Source organism: Babylonia areolata, chromosome 31 (genome assembly GCF_041734735.1).
Source record: "Babylonia areolata isolate BAREFJ2019XMU chromosome 31, ASM4173473v1, whole genome shotgun sequence".
Classification (NCBI taxonomy): domain Eukaryota; kingdom Metazoa; phylum Mollusca; class Gastropoda; order Neogastropoda; family Buccinidae; genus Babylonia; species Babylonia areolata.
The window spans coordinates 22,239,273-22,262,865 of NC_134906.1; the positions used below are offsets into that span (position 1 = coordinate 22,239,273).

Here is a 23,593-nt window from a genome sequence, read left to right on the forward strand (position 1 = left end):
TTAGATTGCCAAGTGCCCACATTGTTTTTAGAATGTCAAGTATTTTATTTTTTGCCTTACTTGCGAATTCCTCACAAGCACAATTTTCTGACAGCTTAGTAGTGAGTGTGAACCCTAAGTATTTGTACTTGTTTACTATTTCAATTGTGTTTCCTCCATATGAGACTATTTTTTATGTTAGAAGCATACCCCCCTTTCCTAAAAAAAAAAAAAAAATCATTATTTTGGTTTTATCCAAATTCACCGTAAGTCCCAGTTCCCTTGAAGACTTTTCTAAATTATCAATTTGGTTTTGCAGCCCACCCGGAGTTGACGACGACAGAACGATATCATCTGCAAATAACAACGAATAAATTTCATCAGAACCGGGTAGTAACTGGATACCATGTCTTCCCCACTGTCTCACAAAATCTGCAACTTCAGAAATCAGAAGTGAAAAGATTATTGGGCTGAGGAGACAGCCTTGTTTAACCCCTTGGGGACAATTGAAAAAATCGGTCATATTTCCACCCCACCTCACACAGGCTCTAACAGAACTGTACATGGCCTTTAACATGTTAATTAGCTTAGAGGATGCTCTTGCATTTTCTAGTGTCACCCACAGTTTATTTCGGTCAACAGTGTCAAAAGCTTTGCGATAGTCTACGAAGGCAGCATATACCTTTCCTCCCCTTTTGCTGTTTAATTTTTTTTTTTATTATTGTAGTCAAGGTAAAAATATGGTCAATTGTCAAATAGTTTTTACGGAAACCTGCCTGTTCTTTACTGATTTTGCTTTCATTTTCAGCCCAGTGGCACAATCTTTTGTTCAAAATGGCCGTAAATACCTTCCCTACAACACTAAGTAAAGCTATGCCTCTGTAGTTATCTGGATTGGTTTCGTCTCCTTTTTTAAAAATGGAATTATAATTGATTTGCACCAACCCAAAGGGAAATAACCGGTATCATACAGTTTGTTAAATAATTTTGTCAGAAAAGGGGAAACAGAGTCTTCAGGATATTTCAAAAATTCTCCACAGATTTCATCTAATCCAGCTGCTTTGCCCAGCTTAATGTTTTTAATTGCATCTCGTACTTCTTTTTCTGTGATGTCACTATCGAGTTCTGGGACAACCCTTTCTTCTGTCCTGTTCTGTTCAGTTACGTCATGAGGAAGAGCGTCTGCTTCCTTTGCTCCGAAAACTTTTCCAAAAGGCTTTTTCCAAAGAGAGAGAGAGAGAGAGAGAGAGAAAAGAAATACGTTTGAACCTTACAGATACTGACTGTGCTGTTAGCAATCAGTGGATATATGGGGCAATACATTTTGTCAATTACAAAGGAAAGGATGTTATCTTCTTTTTTTCTTTTTTCTTTCTTTCTGTCTTTCTGTCAGCTCTTTCAAGTCTGGCCTTAAAACCCACCTCTTCCCAAAATAGCCTCCCTTCCCTGCCTCTTCCTTGTCTTTAGTTTCTCCAGTTTTAGAGTTGTGCGTGCGTGAGAATGACTGGTGCGAAAGCGCTTGGATTTGTCTATGCACAAGATTCAGCACTATATAAGTACCTTTTTCTTCTTTTTTTTCTTTTTCTTTTTTTTGTTACGGAAAAAATGCAGGAATTGAAAGAATGACGGACATTTATGATAAACAACGAAAACAGACTGATGACCATACAACTGAGATATTATGGAAAGGATTCAGTGATACTTACCATTCAAACACTCTATATTTTGAATACAACGCTTTATTCAATGCAGTATCAGACACATGGAAAAAAAAGGGATACAAACTAGAAAAAAAAATTTCAAACGTTAAAAAATTATTGTTTAAAAGGGAAAAAAAAGACTGAACGAGATTTTATGAAAAGGTTGCAAAAACGTAATACACACACCTGCCAATGTCCAAAAACGATCCCACAAAACCATATGCGCATACCTTTTCGCTTAGAAACAAACGTAATACACACATCTGCCATTCTGGAAATGTCCAAAAACGATCCCACAAAACCATATGCGCATTCCTTTTCGCTTAGAAACAAACGTAATACACACATCTGCCATTCTGGAAATGTCCAAAAACGATCCCACAAAACCATATGCGCATTCCTTTTCGCTTAGAAACAAACGTAATACACACATCTGCCATTCTGGAAATGTCCAAAAACGATCTCACAAAACCACATGCGTATTCCTTTTCGCTTAGAAACAAACGTAATACACACATCTGCCATTCTGGAAATGTCCAAAAACGATCTCACAAAACCATATGCGCATTCCTTTTCGCTTAGAAACAAACGTAATACACACATCTGCCATTCTGGAAATGTCCAAAAACGATCCCACAAAACCATATGCACATTCCTTTTCGCTTAGAAACAAACGTAATACACACATCTGCCATTCTGGAAATGTCCAAAAACGATCTCACAAAACCATATGCGCATTCCTTTTCGCTTAGAAACAAACGTAATACACACATCTGCCATTCTGGAAATGTCCAAAAAACGAACCCACAAATCCATATGCGCATTCCTTTTCGCTTTGAAACAAAGCTTCGAATTCAGTTGCTAACACAGTGGTTACTTGCATACAAAACATGTATAAAGAAACTATGCTCAGAGAATTAAACCCGCAGAAATTTCTCCCAATGATTTGATACATCCAGCTAGCAGCATTCTACTTCACGAAATGAAAGAAACTGACAACATTGGATGTTTCATATGCAGAGAAGAAATCTGATTTCATGGAACATTTCTTCTACTATTGTTTACCTGTCAAGAAGTGTTTTTGTGTTGCTTTTTTTTTTTTTTTTTTTTTTTTTTTTTTTTTTAATGAAATTGAAACAATAATTATGTTCAGACAAAACTCGATGTAACAAGAGGGATAACTCTAAATGACACAAGAACAGGAATAAAATTCGGGCGACAAACCACGTCCAGTCAGTTATATTGATAGGTAAAATTATCTGTATCAGTATGGCCCATGTTCATGAAGATCGAGAAGGAAGATAGCAGAATGGTTAAGACACTCAACTGCCAGTACAGAGAGTCCGTGAGGGTCTGGGTTCAATTCCCCCCTCTCGCCTTCTCTCCCAGGTTTGACGACTGGAAAATCAAACTGAGCGTATGGTCATTCGGATGAGACGATAAACCGAGGTCCCGTATGCAGCAGGCGCTTGGCGCACTGAAAAAAAAAAGAGCCCCCATGGCAACCAAAGTTTTGTCCCCTGGCAAATTTCTGTAGAGCAAATCCGTTCTGACTGGTACACTAACTCTCTCCATACGAACGGCGAAAGAGACGACGTTAACAGCGTTTCATCCCAATTACCATCATCAAAATATTGCAAGCGGAACGCTCTTATACTGAAGAGGTGAATGTTGACAAAGAATACCACAGTTCTGACGACGGAAGCTAAAGGTTGGGTCATTCAGACACCCACTGGACATCCGAGGGGTCTGTGTAGAGGAGAAGAGAGGACTGGCCGTACTGAGTGAGCTAACCGGCCTCCATATACATGCACCCAAGATCTGATTTAACGAGTGGTCAGGTATTAGCCTAGCAGATGTGGTGTAACGTATACCTATATGGTTGGTTGTTTGTTTTTTCCCGACGCAGTGGCGGCTCCTTGGGAAATTGAAACTAAAAACAAAAAACAAAAACAAACAAACAAACAAAAAGAACACCTGATAAAAAATTGTTAAACCTTATATTGCCTTGCTTGTTCAGAATCTATAAATACGACTCACTTCGTTGAAAAAAAAAGAGCAGCATAGTTTAAAAAAAATGAATAGAGGCTAAAAAAAAAAAAAAATCATCAGTAACACATTGTTTGAGCATTTCTTTAAAAAGAATGTGAAGACATCCGTCACATAATTTATTATGCCCGTGTTGTCTCAAGAAATGTTTATTTATTTATGTATTCATTAAGGTGTCTTACTATAGTGCATATTCTTGAAGCTCTATGTGCTTTACAATATTATCATGTCATTGCCAATATTGTCTGTTGCGTGTTTCCATGACACTTTTCATTTCTCTTTTCCTGTCCATTTGCAGGTAACCCTGTATAACGACCACAGCAGAAAGATGTTGATGAATGAATGTAGGATTTGTGGAATGGATGGGTGAGAAGAGATGGGGAATTAAAAAAATTGTTGAAAAAAAACAACAACAAAAAACAACTTACCATCAACAACCATGACATAAAAAAAAAAGTGCGGTAGCCCAAAATTTGTCAAAAATGATAAGTTTTTTTCTTATTTTGTTTTTTTATTTTATTTTAAAAAAAATTAGTTTTGTACATTTTCAAATGTTTCAATGCATCAACGTCATCGCGTATGTGCGTCACTGTGATGTCTTTTTTTTTTTTTTTTTTGTTGTCTTTTTTAAAATACTTTTTAAAAAACTTTTTTAAAAACTTTTTTTGGTTACTTTTTTTTAAAACATTATTTTGATGGAAGGTTAGATCGGGGGGGGGGGGGGGGGGGGGAGGGGGGGGCGGGCTTGGGGGAGGGAGGGGGGAGTTTGTAAAAAAAAAAAAAAAAAATTAATCTGGCAAACTGAAAAAAAAAAAGTAAAAAAGAAAAGAAAAAAATTTTTAATAAAAAAAAACCACCAACGCAACGCAAGAGACGCCATTATGCATTATTCTATTCGAACGAAACACATTTACACAGGAAATGTTTTCAATATCGAGGGAGGGAAAAGGGGCAGTTTTTTTTTTCAGAACTGAATTTCCGATAATACCGTGAACAACTGAATGACACCAATTAAAAGAGCCAAGAGCATAATAATTGTAAAGACGGTCACAGACAACTCACTGTCTCCATGGTATAAGAAAAGCAACCGCGCACACCGGGATCCACACAAGCAAGCATGCATGCACGCACGCACGCACGCACGCACGCACGCTCACACACACACACACACACACACACACACACACACACACACACACACACACACAATCAAGAGTGAGTGAGAGAGAATGACAGATTCACACACGAAACCAAAAGTAACACGCATGACAGCATTAAAAGTAATTGCATGAAGAATGCCAATGACCACACACACACACACACAAAAATTATCCATTGATATGCAAATAGACAGAGAAGTGTGTGTGTGTGTGTGTGTGTGTGTGTGTGTGTGTGAGTTTTTGTGCGACTGATTTTGCGTGTACACTCAAATGCGTTCATGTGCATTAGGAGCGCGCCTGCACACACACACACACACACACACACACACACACACACACACACACACACACACACACACACACACTACGGACTTTTAACAACTTAATATATTGTCCTTTTGTGTGTGATTGTGTGAGACAGATATGCAAGTGTGTATTTCATTCTCACACAATTCTTGTATACACTTGCTTTGTTTCTTTCTTTCTTTCTTTTTTTTCTTTTTTTTCTTTTCTTTTTCTTCTTCTTTTTGTTTTTATTGCTGTTCTTTTCATAGATGGCTTGATGGAAAACAATTTGCTTATTCAGTTTACCATCAAACAAACTGTTCACTTTAACTGACTTTCACACACACACACACACACACACACACACACACACATGGCACACACACACACATGGCACACACATACACACACGCACACACACATACACACACGCACGCGTGCGCGCTTTATACAGACGGGCTTCATGTTGTCTGGTGTATTTATATACTTATAAAAAATAAAAAAATTAAAAAAAACAAAACTACGTGCAGTGTGCAAAAAGATAAGAAATCGGTTAAAGAGGGATGACAACTGCCTACATGATGACATGTACAGAAGATTTATCGACTGAGCTGTGTGACCTCACGTGTGTAACAGCTGTCTCTTTGACCCACACCCCCACACCCCCTCCCACAGGTCCTCACTCCCCCCCGCCCCCACCCCCTCCAAACCTCTACCACCACCCCGATCCCTGCCATCCATCCACCCTGGCCTATACCCCCTCCCATCCACCCCCCACACCCCACACCCCCTCTCTCCAGTCTCAGTGTAGCCACTATCGTCTCTCTCTCTCTCTCTCTCTCTCTCTCTCTCTCTCTCTTAGAGAAGGTGCATTTCACAGGCGCACGATTTTTGACTGACTTGTGTAAACAAAGTGAGTCTATGTTTTAACCCGGTGTTCGGTTGTGTGTGTGTGTGTGTGTGTGTGTGTGTGTGTGTGTGTGTGTGTGTGTGTCCGTGGTAAACTTTAACATTGACATTTTCTCTGCAAATACTTTGTCAGTTGACACCAAATTAGGCATAAAAATAGGAAAAATTCAGTTATTTCCAGTCATCTTGTTTAAAACAATATTGCACCTCTGGGATGGGCACAAAAAAAAAGAAAAAAAAAAGAAACCTAATTATATGCAACCTGCATTTACTGTTATATTTATATTTTTTTGTATTCTCTAAACTTGGCACTTTGATCTGATATTCGACTCAACAACAACAGCAGTCATTATTATCATTTTTTGTTCAAACAGGAACTTCTTTTGCTAAGCGTGGAAGTTTTATTTATTTTGCAAACGTTTTGGTGCAGATAGTAAAAAAGGGAAATTACTCTGTAATTAATCCTAGGGGACTTAATTTGCTTTAAACTGATCTTTCTCATCTTAAGCATTACATTTTGAAATTATACTCACTACATAAAAAGCTTGGATTTTTTTTATTTTTTTTTTTTTTTTTTTAAAGTGTATCACAAGTGAGTCTTGAAGGCCTTGCCTCTCTTGTGTACAATACGTAACCCCGCAAGAGCGAAAAATAGCTCCTTTTGAAAATATGACAAACCTCCACCCTATGTGTCATTAATTAAATTTCGGCTATTTTGCATGCGCGGATACGAACATGTGTGTGATTTTCACGAACGTGCGAATCTATTCCGACGCCCGGCGCTTACGCGTGCATTTGCACATTGCGCTTTTCGTTTATATATATATATATATATATATATATATATATATATATATATTTATTTATTTATTTTTTTTTTTTTTTTTTTTTTTTTTTTTTTTTTAATATTATCTATCATAACGCGGTTCCTGGCACCTCGGAGAAAAGACATTAGAATAAACTGATGCAACTCACAGGTTAACTGAAACATCTGAACAAAATTCCACAACTTGAAGATCTCTATGCTGTTGCATAGAGAGTGGAAGATATAAACAGAGGGACAGATTCAGTACAGACAGATTTGGACGATAGAAGGGTCGCTGCACTGTATGTATTGGGTGGGGGGAGGGGGGGAGGTGCGGGTGTGTGCTGATAATCTGGTTGTGGTTTTCCGCAATTCATCTTTATTCTTATCTTATCTGTCTATTATAATCAATGTGCAGTATAGTAGGCTATGTTTATAATTATATTCAAATAATGTTTCTTAATTCTTTCTGTTTTTACATTAAGAATACTAGTTATTACCTGCAGTGTGTGGATATATGTATGAAACGATGTATGTGATATTTTTTACATTTGTATCTTCGTAATATTTGTAGGGGCTGTTGTTGGCTTTTACAGTTATGGTCCCCATGTTGTTTACTTGTCTATGTTGTGATAATGCACCTGACCAAATTTCTCCAGCTGGAGATAATAAAGTTATTCTTATCTTATCTTATGTATGTAAAACTTACAACAAGCGCCAAGTCCGTGGCAGTGTCATGAAGATGTGGACATTTTTTATCTGAAGAGTATTCTGCTTCTTCTTCTTCGTTCGTAGGCTACAACTCCCACGTTCACTGGCATGTACACGGGTTGGTTTTTATGTGTATGACCTTATATACACACACACACACACACACACACACACACACACACACACACACACACACACACACACACACACCCGCCATGTAGGCAGCCATACTCCGTTTTCCGGGGGTGTGCATGCTGGGTATGTTCTTGTTTGCATACCATACCCCCACCAAACGCTGACACTAGTGGGTTACAGGATCTTTAACGTGCGTACTTGAACTTCCGTTGCGTATACACACGAAGGGGGGTTCAAGCACTAGCAGGTCTGCACATAAATATGTTGACCTGGCCGGGAGATCGGGAAAGATCTCCACCCTTTATCCCACCAGACGCCGTCGTTACCGAGATTCGAACCCGGGACCCTCAGATTGAAAGCCCAACGCTTTAACCACTCGGCTATTGCGCCCGTCTCTTTTGAAGAGTAAAAACTACTGCTTCTTCTGCTTCTTCTTCTTCTTCTTCTGCGTTCACTCGAATGCACACGAGTGAGCTTTTACGTGTATGACCGTTTTTACCCCGCCATGTAGGCAGCCATACTCCGTTTTCGGGGGTGTGCATGCTGGGTATGTTCTTTTTTCCATAACCCACCGAACGCTGACATGGATTACAGGATCTTTAACGTGCGTATTTGATCTTCTGCTTGCATACACACACGAAGGGGGTTCAGGCACTAGCAGGTCTGCACATATGTTGACCTGGGAGATCGTAAAAAAAAAAACCCAACAACTAATGCTTTTGTTTGTACCCCCCACCCCCTCCCTCCCCCAATGACAGACAGACAGACAGGACTCATCCCCTCGAACCGTAAAACTTTTATCGCACCAGGAACGACTTGACATTAAGGGTTGTCCGGAGCCAATAGGTTATCTAATCACCTCCGCTGCTGGTTTTGTTTGTCAGTTAATCAATCGTCATACAGATGAGACGATAAACCGAGGTCCCCGAGTTGCAGCATACACTCAGCGCACGTAAACGAACCCACGGCAACAAAAGGGTTGTTCCTGGCAAAATTATGTTAAAAAAAAAAAAAAAAAAAAATTCCACTTCGATGTGAAAAACAAATAAAACTGCACGCAAGAGAAAAAAAAAAGAAAAAAAAAGGGGGGGGGGGGGGGGGGCGCTGTAGTGTGGCGACGCGCTCTCCCTGGGGGGGAGAGCAGCCCGAATATCACACAGAGAAATCTGTTGTGATAAAAAGGAATACAAATACAAATACAAAAACTGTCGTCCATGTCAGCAACTCCACACCACAGAGCACATGGTTAGCAGATTTCCCTGTTCGCTGACGTCCCGGAAGTCCTTGTATTGTTGGTGGTATCACGTGCATCAGTTGTTGTCCTGGAGGCGAGGATGGCTTGGTTGGTTAGTTGGCTTAACGCCATGTCGGCTGTGATAGTTATCTGGTAATGGTGTGTTGTTGTTTTTCCTTCAGGATATACACATGCACGCATGATTATGCAAATCAGTACTCAGTACCGGTAGCTCAAGGAGGCGTCACTGCGTTCGGACAAATCCATATACGCTACACCACATCTGCCAAGCAGATGCCTGACCAGCAGCGTAACCCAACGCGCTTAGTCCGGCCTTGATTATGCAAAACACGCTGTATATTATATACAATCCAGTAGCACGTGTCGTGATCCCAGGGGGAAAAAATCGCAAAAAAAAAAAAAAAAAGAAAAGAAGAAGAAGAAGAAGAAGAAGAAAAAGAAAAAAAAAGCGTCTGGTTGTTTGGCACCGCGATGAAGAAATTACTACAGTAGAAGGCTAACTAGGTAGTGCTCTAAGTATGTTAAATCAGAACAGGCACTTTACCGAACAACCACTGCCGATCAATGTGATTCGGCAGCCGCGCGGCAGCGGTGCGGGCAGGGTCTCCTCTGGTGTGTGGCCTCCTGGCGACCTTACATCGATAGTTCCCCGTGGACTGCCGGCACTGGGACTACAACAGACAGACCCGGATGTAGCTCTGTGTGTGTGTGGAGGGGGGAGAGAGGTGGGGGGTGGGGTGGGGTGGGGGCAAAAAAGTCATTTTAGCTGTAAGATGATTAGATGTGTAAATGTTGCCTAGCTACACTTTTGTAGTCAGTAAAAGACATTTGTTTTTTTTTCTCAACTTTAATGCGACATTGTTGTGTATTTGGAAATGTTTGTTCTGGGCATGAAAACATTATTTTGCAGTAATCCTCCATACACCAATAGGAGTGAAAGGATAATTCAAACTCGAAACTTTGACTCGGAATGAGCGACGTCAGTGGGAGTAATGCCACTGAAACTGGTGACGCAAAGCCGGAACGGGACAGCAACAGAATAACAAGAGAGGCAAGGCCTTCAAGACTCACTTGTGATAAATTAAGTCCCCTAGCATTAATTACAGAGTAATTTCCCTTTTTTTACACTTTGCACCAAAACGTTTGCAAAATAAATAAAAATTCCATGCTTAGCAAAAGAAGTTCCTGTTTGAACAAAAAATGATAATAATGACTCCTCTTGTTGTTGTGTCAGAGTAAGAGGTCAAAGTGCCAAGTTTAGAGAATACAAAAAATATAAATATAACAGTAAATGCAGTTTGCATATAATTAGGCTTCTTTTAAAAAAAAAATTTTTGTGCCCATCCCAGAGGTGCAATATTGTTTTAAACAAGATGACTGGAAAGAACTGAATTTTTCCTATTTTTATGCCAAATTTGGTGTCAACTGACAAAGTATTTGCAGAGAAAATGTCAATGTTAAAGTTTACCACGGACACACAGACACACAGACACACGGACACACACACACACAACCGAACACCGGGTTAAAACATAGACTCACTTTGTTTACACAAGTGAGTCAAAAATCTATATGAGAAAACAACAACCTAAAACCACAAAATGCCCATAACAAGAGGAAGCTTACCTTACAGCTTACCAATCAAATATCCCGTATAATTACGAACCCAGCAAACAAACACGACCAAACGGTTTGTGATACACATCATGCACAAATCAAGGGACATAACCTTACTAACCGTGTCCCACTTTAACCCGGAGCGAGTTTTCTCCCCGTAGAAGAATCGCAATCAAATCGCTGTGTATTGCAATGTATATTCATCGATTTAAAAAAGAATATCTCTCTCTCTCTCTCTCTCTCTCTATATATATATATATATATATATATATATATATATTATGTATGTATGTATAACCCAGTCCACCAAAGATGGCCATTTCAGGACTGAAAACCCCTTTAAAGCACCACCAGTCGAAGAATATGTGTGTCTGTCAATGTTCATGTTCATATGGCGTTTGTTTAATAATAATAATAATAATAATAATAAATAGTTTATTCAAAAAAAGGTATATTCTGGTATTTATATCCTGGAGACCATCGACACAAAGGTGTCGACTGTGCTAGCCTCCACAGCTCTCTGGGGCAAGGCCGGCGTTCCAATCCCGGATGGTACGTGGGAGAAAACCAGCCTGCCTATATCTAGTTTTGCAGAAGATTTGCTCCAGCTGCTCAGTGTGGGTGCGTCACTGCCGTGGTGGTGGTGGTACCAGTTTTTCTTTTCAGTGAATCCATGCTTACATAATTATGTTTGATTTTATACAGCATGGTCAGTCTGGCTGTTTGGCGGCGTTGCTGCAGGGAGGGCCATCCAAGGTCTTGTAGCATTGCTGATACACTTGAAGTGTTTCGGTAGCGTCTCAGCACAAATCTGGCTGCTCGTCTCTGGACTGCCTCGAGGAGATCAATGTCCTGTTGTTGGTAGGGATCCCAGACTGATGATGAATACTCCAGGATGGGGCGGACAAATGCCTTGTACGCTAGTTCCCTGATGGTCTGGGAACTAATTTTCAGGTTCCTCCTCAAAAAGCGTAAGGTCTTGTTTGCTTTGGAGCAGTTTCAGTTTCAGATTCAGAAGCTCAAGGAGGCGTCACTGCGTTCGGACAAATCCATATACGCTACACCGCATCTGCCAAGCAGATGCCTGACCAGCAGCGTAACCAAACGCGCTTAGTCAGGCCTTGAAAAAAAAAGGTGAATAAATAATAGATAAGCTTACATAAATAAATAAATAAATAAATAATAATTATGATATAAAAAAGATAGTAGTAATGGTAATAAAAATTTAAAAAATAATAAATAAATAAATAAGACAACAATGATGATAAATATGCAAATAAATGTAAAACATGAAGACACACATTCACGCATACACCCACACATGCATAACAGATATGCACCAAACATGCAGTTTCACAGATTTGGAGCAGATGTTCTCAATGTGCTTTCTCCAGCTCAGGTCTTTCTTTATCGTGACTCCTAGATATTGAATGGAGTCTATACCCTCTGTAGTGTTTGTCCGTGGAGCGTATATTCAGGCTCTTTTGGGTTCCTGCTTTTTTTTTGCTTTTTTTTTTTCCTCAAGGCCTGACTAAGCGCGTTGGGTTATGCTGCTGGTCAGGCATCTGCTTGGCAGATGTAGTGTAGCGTATATGGATTTGTCCGAACGCAGTGACGCCTCCTTGAGCTACTGAAACTGACACTGTCACGATCGAGGTGTTGCATTTGCCAGGATGGAAGACCATGTCCCAGCTCTTCTCCCACTCAGTGAGTTTGTTGAGGTCTTGTTGTAGCTGGGCTTGGTCCTGGGGTGCTGCTATTACTTTGTAAATTGCAGTGTCGTCTGCAAACAGCCTTGCTTTCGATGATAGGTCTCAGGCAGGTCGTTAATATACACTAGGAAGAGGCATGGTCCCAGTGCTGATCCTTGGGGTACTCCGGAACGCACGTCCGTGTAACTGGAGCTGGCTCCATTCACTACCGCTGCTTGCCTCCGGTTTCTGAGGAAATCCTTGATCCACTCTTTGGTCTGTCCGCGAACTCCGTAGTGATGGAGTTTATGCAGGAGTAGGCTGTGGTTGACTTTGTCAAACGCCTTAGCAAAGTCCATGATAAGGACGTTTGTCTGTTTTTCCTGCTCTGTGCATTCCAGGAGCTCATCAGTAAATTCCAGGAGCTGAGTTTCACAAGATTTTCTCTTCTGGAAGCCATGCTGTTCTTCTGGTAGTATCCCATGTCGTTCTAGATGTTGCATTATTGCACTGGTGAAAATGTGCTCCATGATCTTGCAGGGTATGCTAGTTAGGGATACTGGGCGGTAGTTTGCCGGATCATATTGCTCTCCTTTCTTGAAAATTGGAGTGACATTGGCATCCTTCCAGTCAGATGGAACTGTCTGGGTGGAAAGGGATGACTGGAATATTGTTGTTAGGATTGGGGCAATTTCTGATGCCAACTCTTTGAGTATACATGGGCTGATGTTGTCTGTCTGATTCTCTCTCATTTTCTGTCTCTCACCCCTCTCAGTCTCTCTCGGTTCCCACACCCACCCACCCTCTCTCCATATATATATATATATATATGTATGTATGTATATATACGTGTGTGTGTGTGTGTGTGTGTGTTTCCCCCCTGTCTGTCCCCATCTTGGTCTCCATGTCTGTTTCCTATGTGTGTGCCCCCTGCCCAGCCCCTCTCCTTATGTCACTCGTTCGCTCTCACTCTTGTTGTGGAACATAATTTATTTGTATTTGTATTCCTTTTTATCACAGCAGATTTCTCTGTGTGAAATTCGGGCTGCTCTCCCCAGGGAGAGCGCGTCGCTACACTACAGCGCCACCCATTTTTTTGTATTTTTTCCTGCGTGCAGTTTTATTTGTTTTTCCTGTCGAAGTGGATTTTTCTACAGAATTTTGCCAGGAACAACCCTTTTGTTGCCGTGGGTTCTTTTACGTGCGCTAAGTGCATGCTGCACACTGGACCTTGGTTTATCGTCTCATCCGAATGACTAGCGTCCAGACCACCACTCAAGGTCTAGTGGAGGGGGAGAAAATATCGGCGGCTGAGCCGTGATTCGAACCAGCGCCCTCAGATTCTCTCGCTTCCTAGGCGGACGCGTTACCTCTAGGCCATCACTCCACTGTCGCCAGGACCAACTGCACATTGTGTCGCCATGTTTTATAGTGAAATATTCCACGATTCTCATCACGATTTAAGATCCACAGAAGGATGAGTGGTTTTGTGTAAGTGTTCGTGTCAGTGTGTGCGTGTGTATGTTTTAAGATGAAAATGCTAAGATTTTCTATTTGTCAATTGTTCAAGATTTTAATAATTTCCTACTTTTATACTACATTTTAATGTGCCAGAATTCAACATGATCAATGCTCTTTTGAATGAAGGCAAGAGAGGTGTTTGAGAGTATGTGATATTACTTCTGTCAGGAAGGTTATGAAGCTGAAAAATTTGGCTTATTATAACTTGCTTTCTGGACTTTAAAAAAATTATTTTTTTACCACTTACATATAATCACAAATTGTGAGGACAGTCAAGCATTCTGAAAGCACTTGGAAATTGTTTATTTCTTGTGTTGACAATTCTGCATATGCGTGTGCGCGCGTGCACACACACACACACACACACACACCTTGGTTTTCAAAACATCTCATACAAACTTGCAGAACCAACAGTCAAATGATCACACTCACAAGCGAACAGGAAAACATGTTGTTTTTTTATTACGTAAAGTAAACATACAGCAGGTACTCTTTCATATGTTTTGAGCTACACTGGCAATGGCGACACACGTGAATCTGTTTCTCATTGACACACACATGATCATATTATACATGATTATAATACACACCCACCTATAACACATATCAAAGTCAAGTGCACATGTCCACACAGGTCTGGTTTCACAAGCACACACATCACACACGCACAAGCATATGCACACACACACACACACACACAGATACACATGCATACATCTGTACATATAAACATAAACAAGCATAAACACATTTATACTTGTGCACACATACATACACACTCATGCATGCAAATTTTACACACATATACCAATGCCCAGTCAAACTCGAACAATGCACACACATAAACGTCATCACACACATACACATACACAAATGTACATACCGGTACATAACATATATATGTGAACATACATAATACATACAAACACACAACAGAGATAAACAGCATGTTTGTGTGCTTACACACACACATAAAAAACACACACACACACAACACACTAAAATCTCTAAGGAATCACAAACTCCACCATTCTTCATAAGGGTAAAATATATACATAAAAAGATACAATTTTTCTCTTATCAACACCCCTCTTTCTCTCTCTCAGAAAATTAAAACCAAAAAAATATGTCGCATTACACAGCTTAAAACATGTTCTGTATTCATTTTTTTTTTCTTGAGTGTGTCTAAAGGAAATGGTACTCTACTTTCAAAGCCAAACAAATGAAAGCATACAAACATTAAAAACCAATGCACCCAACCAAAGAATAGAGGATAGAGAAACCAAGACACACCCAACATGATATTTTCAACTTTATCCAGTCTGTCAGTCTCTCTCTATATATATACATCTACACACAAAATGTGTGAATTTGTTGTGCTTTTTATGCTGTGAGTGCTGTTTTCTTTCTTCTTTTTTTTTTCATCTTTGGTGTGCGTAAATTTTGTTTCAAAATGTTGTTTATGTTACTGATGAGTATCTGTTATTATTGACTGTAAATTTTGTTTGCAATGTGTATATCACTGTATGTCACACATTCACACACACACGTGTGTGTCATAAAAAGAAACGTAAGACCAGGTCTCAACAAAAATAAAACATGACAACCAAAGTCTGCATTCTCAAACGGAAGCCCAATGCCATCTAAAACAGCAGTGTTTTCATCAGTGATTCAAAGAATTATAAAGAAACCTGAAGCCAGCTAAAACAGCAGTGTACATTTACCAGTGATTCAAAGAATATTAATCATACAGAAGCCCAAAGCCAGCTAAAACAGCAGTATTTTTACTGGTAATTCAAAGAATGAAACAAGCCCCAAACCACCTAAAACAGCAATGTTTTAATTCAACATGGTAAAAAAATCTTGTCCATATTCTAACAAACCATAATGATTTGATCAACATTTCATCAGAAAGTTAGGTTTAATTTCTATCGCAAACCAAACCAAACCCAACTGAAACTGTTTTTCATGTAACGCTTTCTTTTTTTTCTCTCTCTCTCTCTTTTTCTTTTATATATAACCCACCACTTTAAAAATGTTTTTCTTCATGATTGATTTCCATAATTCAAACGATTTTTCTTTTCAGATATGTCAACCAGGAAACAGTGAACATTTTTTTTAAAAAGTTTGCTATAAAAAAACAAACAAACAAAAAACAACACAAAAGCATGCAATGACAGAATACGACACGTCACTAATAAAATAAGATAAGAAAAAAAGAATATTTTTTTTAATGGAGAGAAATGGTGAATCTCTAGTGGTGGAGTGTGCACAACTTTCATTTGAATGTCTTGAACAAAAGAAAAAACTAATTGACAGAGAAATGCCATGCAAGTAAAGTGTGCATTGTCGTTACAAAGAACACAATCAAGTACACAAAGTAAAAATCTATCACAAATTTTGTGCTCTAATTACACATTTTTTTCGAAGAACGTCAGCTTCTTTTTGCATGGCAGTTCTCTCCCCTGTTGTACCACCCTTCCACTACCTGCCCCCCCGCCCACCACAGATTGCAGAAGTCAGGGTGCTCATGATGATAACGTTTCCCTTCTTCATCGTCTTTTTTTTCTCCCTTCTTTTTCTTTTCTTATATCTTTTCTAAAAAGAATTTGGTACCAGTGTCCACTGCTGCTTTCACACACACAAATTCATCACAAAAATGGTCTAAGTTTTTTTGTGTGAGGACTTTTCCTAAATGATGGACATACACAGAGTGGGAGGTTGTAGACATACATATAGTGAAAAAGTGTAAGGCAGATGCATTTGCACTAACATGAGCAACAACCAAAAAACAAAACCCCAACAAAAAAAAAAAAAAACAACAACCAAAAAACAAACCATCAATGAAAAAAGAAAAAGCACAAAATATAACCACCTAACCAACCTCCAAAACCCCATAAACAGGAATAAACATCAAGTAACACACACACACACACACGCACACACACACACTCATAAAAGTAAATGTTGGTGTCACACACAAACACAAATAAACAAACCAAAAGAAAGAGCACTTTTGAAGTGAACGGCACAAAAACTGCTGCAAGTGTCTATTCACTAGAAAGCACTGTATTGTTTGACTAGAACATATACAGACAAACATCTCCCTCTGTCGCTGTCAGTCCATTACATCAACATCTGTATACAATGTGCATTTACAGCAGAAACTGATAAATGTATACACACACATATTAACATGTGCATGTATATATAAATGTGTATGTATATATAAAATGTGTGTATGTGTGCGTGTAAGTGACTGGAACATAGAAAAAGGCAACAGGTATTTACACATACACATTTTACAAGCATAAACACAAATGCCTGTACATGAACTTGATAAAAAGTTGTCTAACACATACAGTGCATATAAACATTGATTCATGTCTGCATATTGACCATCACAAACTACTACAGTACGCAGAACCAGCTGGTGATTGGAGTAATTTGTAACAATTGAAAGAAAAAAATCATGCATGTTGATCTGACAACATCTTATCCTGCAAAGTACATCATGATTCTATTGATTTATATTTATAATATAAAAAGACATTGCAAGGGGAACTAAAAGCAAACTTTTCCTATAAAAAGAAAAAAAGTGATTTGATAATTGTTCAATGTTCCATGACACATTATGGAAAATGAACACACACTCACACACACATGCCCTCAAACATGCAGACTCAAAAAAATAAACACTGAAACATTCTCTCTCTCACACACATACACTCACACACACACACACACACACAGATACATGCAGAACCAATACAAGCAGAACCAGTCTGCAACTGATAAGTGATAATCCAAATGCCTAAAAGACAAAAACAAAACTATACACTCATCAAACCTAGACATGAAGGCTGGTATATATGGTGTGTCTTCTTTTTTTTTTCTCTTCTTTCTCTCAATTCTTCAACATGAGTAACACAAAAGCAACAAACATACATTTCGATTGTGTCTCTCTACTGTACACGACACACAATACCAAGGCAGATGTATTCACAGTCCCTTTCTTCTGCAGACACCACAGCTTGATATATTACCTCATCCTGCGCCCTGAATATGATTCTGATGATGAACGGAACTGTCTATTCAGTGCTGATGTCTTGAAGGCACATATGTAAACGTTAACACAAGGATGGCAATGACACAGGTGACGTAAACACATGGTTCAGATGACTGCATGAAAATCAGAAACAACAAACAATGATGCATTTGTCAGAAAAAAAGAAGAAAATTGCCATTTTTCATAACAATGCACACCCACACACACAAACATCTGTGGCTTTGTTTTTGTTTTCTGTTTTCCTGATGAAGTCGTACCAACTTGTCTGTGGTCAATTTCATACATGTAGTTTCAACTGACAGTGTGGTCTTCCAGATAAAACAATCATCACACCAGAACAGTGGCGGTTTTCGTTGCCACACACTGTGACCTATCTCAGGGCTGTACGCTGTGTACCACGCCCCCAAAACACTGAGCGCTGACACATCAAACATTCCCCATTATCTTCAAACACTACAAATCAGTCTTTGTCACAATCACATTGAAGAGAAGATAATATCGGCAGATGTTCTGATGTCCTTCAATGCGTTCAACAAGTACATGAGAATCCGTTGTCATCACATAACAGCAGTTTGATTTCTTGGGTGTGACACCACAACTATCTCGGTGTCTGGTACAAATTCTGAATGTGGCCCGTCTCTCTCCCCCTGCGTTTAAGTAACAAGTCTTTCAGTATCTCACACACAATCTGAACGTAGCCTTTCCCTTGGTATGCTGACACAAGTCTTTCAGTATCTGATAATCTCTCTCCCTGGGTTTTAGTGACACAAGTCTGATACACATTCTGAATGCAGCCCTTCTCTGGGTATATTGACACAAGTCTTTCAGCATCTGATACACATTCTGATTGTATCCCTTCCCTGGGTATATTGAGACAAGTATTTCAGTATCTGGTATACGTTCTCATGTCTTTAGCACCGAGAGCAGGAACAACAGTAACATCAGTCTTCAGTCTCATCATTTGGGTGAGCAACAAACTTTCATCGTCAACACCTGCTTCACCTAATCTACCTGCCCTGAAGGCCAGGCAGAAACTCATCAGCCAAACTGACCAGTCTGGTTTCAGCTGACAGAACAAACGACTGAATGAGAAGGATGTGTGATGCTACAAACAGCCTGTATGCTACAATGCTTGCCCACAGTCCTGATGACATAACATCCATAGTTCCCTGTGGACTTAACTCTCTCCATACGAACGGCGAAAGAGACGTTAACAGCGTTTCACCCCAATTACCACCATCAAAATATTGCAAGTGGAAGGCTCTTATACTGAAGAGGTGAATGTTGACAAAGAATACCACAATTCTGACGACGGAAGCTAAAGGTTGGGTCATTCAGACACCCACTGGACATCCGAGGAGTCTGTGTAGAGGAGAAGAGAGGACTGGACGTACTGAGTGAGTTAAGGTGCTGGGACTGTGGTAAACAAACCTGGGTGTGGCTGTGTGTGGGGAACTCGGAATGAGCAGCGTGGGGGTAATGACACTGGAACAGTGCAAGTGATGATGCAGCAAGAAAAAAAAAATCTTGCTAACAGTGCCATGTTTCACAAAATGGCAACAGGAGTGTGGGGAGGTTTCTAGGAGGTGGCGGGCAAAGGGTTGGGGGGAGGGGGAGGGAAGAAGAAAGGGAAGGAATAAGAAAAGAAAGGGGTGGAGGGTGGGGGGGGGGGGGGGGGGCAGAACCAGGAAGGTAATGAAGCTGTATTCATATATTTTCCAAACCATGTGATCCTTCTTTCCAGTTCTCTTTTCATCAACTTGCATAAGTCACTCCTGGATGTTTTTCAATACCTTTCTGCTCATAGTGCGTTCCCTGGGTTTTTTTTTTGTTTTTTTTTTTTCAGCTTGCCATTCTACTAAGCAAAACCTCACATGGGCTAGGTCTCATTTATATACCAGTTCACTTATATACTGAACATTCAGTAAGTTTCATAAACACAGCTACAAGAGCCACTGAAGATGTGAAAACAATTCCTAAAACCCCTAAACCAAACAGCTACAAGAGCCACTGAAGATGTGAAAACAATTCCTAAAGCCCCTAAACCCAGACTGTTACACTGCTCATGAAAGTTTTTTTATATTTTGATTTTCATGAAAAAAAAGGATGATAATTTCATGAATTATTGTGATATCATGTTCAGCAGTGTTACAATCAGTATTTCTTTTTCTTCTTTGCAGCAGCATTCTGTTCACATTCCCTTATTACAGCAAGCTACAAGCTGCATATGTTTTATGGTTCTGCGCACATCTTCATTACTCTTGCATGCACACACACACACACACACACACACACGCACACACACACACACGTGCGCACACACACACTCTCACATGCAAGTACACACACACACACATTTCCCATACTGTGAGAATCTGTGCAGCTCAATCAGTGCCATTTCCTTTTGTAACAGACACAAGGCCAGTGAGTGTATTCCTACCACTTCCAAACTGTCAAAAAGCTGAAAAATGTCAACTTACACCACTCAACGATGAACTAGTGGACAAGTTTCTCTCCCCACCTTGTGGACTTCTTTGATAGGAAAACAAATAAAACTGCAGGCAGATAAAAACAACAAAAAAATGGGTGGCATCTCAGTGTAGCAAAATGCTCTCCTTGGGGAGAGCAGCCCAAATTCCACACACAGAAATGTGTTGTGAGAAAAGAGTAATATACAACAATACATCACAAAACCAGCACAGTGATGGTGAACACTGCCACACACTGTGACCTATCTCAGGGCTGTACACGGTCGTACCATGCTCCCAAAACACTAAAGCCTGACCAGATGAGCCTGACCAGACATCACCATGGAATGACTCAGGCTACACTAAGGAGAAAACGTCAAATCAATTCAATCAGACAAAACCAAGTAGACCTCATCAAATTACATCAATCAGCTAAAAAAAAATTTTTTTTTTCAACTATAAAAACCCTGCGAACACAGCAGAAATATTCAGCTCAAACATCATGAAGGAGCTATAATGAAACAAACCAACCCACACTACGCTAACTTTCCAAGATGAATCTGATCCAGCTTGAAACACTGGCTGAAATGGGTGGAAAAAGTCACACCAAACAAAACAAACCAGTTCAAACTGGCATCAAATAGTTCAAAAGGAATAAGCTAGAGCCAGTAAATATGTAGTTCAGACTGGGCGAACAAGCTTGTGACAGCTTGACAGATTAAAACTCCAAAAGCCAACCTGAAATGAACGGGCCAGGACAAAGATGATGATGTGGCTCATACCACATGAACCAGGTCAAACTCAATGAACCAACTCAAACTGGATGAACAAAGTCAAAGTAGACAAACCAGGTCGAAACAGATTAACATGGCCAAACCAAAAGAACCGAGTAAAATAAGTAAAAATAGATGAACATGGTAAAAAAAAAAAAAGAAAAAAAAAAGAAAGATTCAGAAGTAAGGCATCTGCTCTGTTTTTTTCTACACAGCAAATGTGGTGTGGTATATATACGGATCAGCCTGCACGCTTTGACACCTCCCTGATGGAAAGCTGAATCTCCTGTGATGGATCTTGAATTTGTTCTTGACTACACTGGAGACAGATCTGAGGTTTTGAGACTGAAGCTGAGGGACTTCCCGAAAACAGGATGCAGAAATGCTTGGCCAGACGAAACTCGATTTGCAATGTAACACTACACCATGACTGCTGCCTATAAGAAGGAGGGGGGACAGCTTAATTTCTTTTCAGTTCATTGCATGGCTTTAAAACTGAATACTTATTTTACCATGGTACCGGCTATTATTTTTCTGTGTCAACCTAATTGTGCAAATTCTCCAGGCAGAAAGCATAATATCTTGTTGGTTCTATGCATGGTTTTGAAATTCTGGACCACGATACTGCTTGTGGATTTTCTCTTCAAACCCATTCTTTCTGGTGATGTTTTGACATTTTCATGGACATCATAAATACTGTCAGCATTCATGGGTTGCTGTTTGTGAAGGGAAAACTGTCTTCGACATTCTCAGGAGACAGCATGAGTTTGAACATTCTACTGACCACTACAATACTGTTCTCCAAGTCTCCAAAGGTGTGAACAGTTGTGGCATGTCCATGACATCCAGAAGCAGGGTCTTCGATTAATGTATGTCCATGAAGTACAGAAGCAGTGTCCCCCATTTAAGGACTTTGAATCCTTTCAGCACACAGTATGGATGTAAACCTTCTCTTGATCACTGACCGACCTCTACAACTTTTATGGTGATCCCACCCCTCAGGTGTACCTGGCATAGCTGAAGAAAAGTCTTCAATCATGGAACTGATGTTTGTTTGCTATCTCCTTGTTGTTTTCAACAACCTGCCCTTATAGGTGAGTCATGATGATTTCATGCATATCAGAGCCATAGTTTTCCAAGAAGCCTTTTTCCCTGGGTAAGCCAATGATATCTTGAATCACATCCCAAAGATCAGAACCTTCTCTTGGCCAGTGCTGCTTGGCTACTGGTTGTGAGGTCTCTTTCTGTGAGGCAGGTTCTCCAGCAACATTTCCCATCACAACTGGGGTGGACCCCCAAACTCCTGTGCGTTACAGTGGACACAACTTCAACATGCCCGTTTGCCACAGTCATTCTCCACCAATATTCCAACTCTCTGAGAATGTCAATGACTTGAGAATTAGCAGAACTGCAATCACCAGAGAAAAATCCTTCTCGCAGAAGCTTGATTCTTTTTTCAGACTGCACTATCTGTTCACAGAATTACAGCTCTTGAGCATCAAGACCTCTACAGTGCATCTCTGTTAGACTGCGTCTCTGTTCACAGAATTACAGTTCTTCATCAAGACCTCACATTTTCAGTACTTCAGAAGACTTGAGCATCAACAGAAGCAGTGTCACGAAACCCAACTTCTTGTCTGAAAAGGACTTTTGAATCACTTCCACACAGCACCTGGGGATAGCGATTTATCCTTATCACAAACCCGCACTTGTATTGCAAGGGGGCGCCTCCTCTGTGGGGAGGAAACGTGAGGTGTTGGACGACAGAAGCCATGAGGACGACACTCTCAGTTTGCACAGATTCCTGTCTGCCAGAGGGTCAGAGGCTAGAGGATCAGAAGTACTCGGTGTAGATGTTGGGGTCCACGTAGCGGGGCCTGGGGATCTGGAACCGTCCTTCCTCACTCCTCAGCTTCTGCAGCCTGTCAGACACAGCACAAAGCACCACCGTCAGCTGTACAGTACCTTGGGAGTGTGGTCACGGGAATGATACTGCACAGTGGCGCCAACACCTCCCAGACAGGGAGCTTGTTGCATTTACAATAACAGTTGTACATACATATCTTCACATGCATTCAAGTATCATACACACACACACACACACATCACACACACACACACACACATACATCACACACACACACACACACACACACACACACACACACACACACACACACAGCCAGCAGAAGTTCAAAAAGCACATTAGTCACAAAGATGGTAGGCAGAACAGAAAAGGTGAATCTTAATAAACTTTCAAAACTGAACTGAGCAATCCACACAACAAACAGACTGATGTTCAACTCTTCAAGAATTCAAGGTCAATTTTTATAGTATCCACTAAAAATAACTCTTTAAAATCAACTTTGTTTTCTTCTTCTATAATGTTCAAAACAATTAAACATGTTCTAACATCATAACTAAATTCACAATTTTACAGAAACAAACATTTGTGTGTTGGAGGAA

General features: G+C 40.1%; 1 protein-coding gene across 1 annotated transcript in view; it reads right to left on the reverse strand.

Annotated features, from left to right (window-relative positions):
• Positions 1-14,764: 14,764 nt before the first annotated feature.
• The window catches only part of LOC143275841 (sushi domain-containing protein 2-like), a 159,694-nt gene continuing 150,865 nt past the window's right edge, over positions 14,765-23,593 (reverse strand). Inside the window, exon 19 of the mRNA XM_076580131.1 lies at positions 14,765-23,049. Within this exon, the coding sequence (XP_076436246.1) occupies positions 22,962-23,049 (88 nt within the window). The 3' untranslated portion in view covers positions 14,765-22,961. The remainder of the gene's footprint in view (positions 23,050-23,593) is intronic.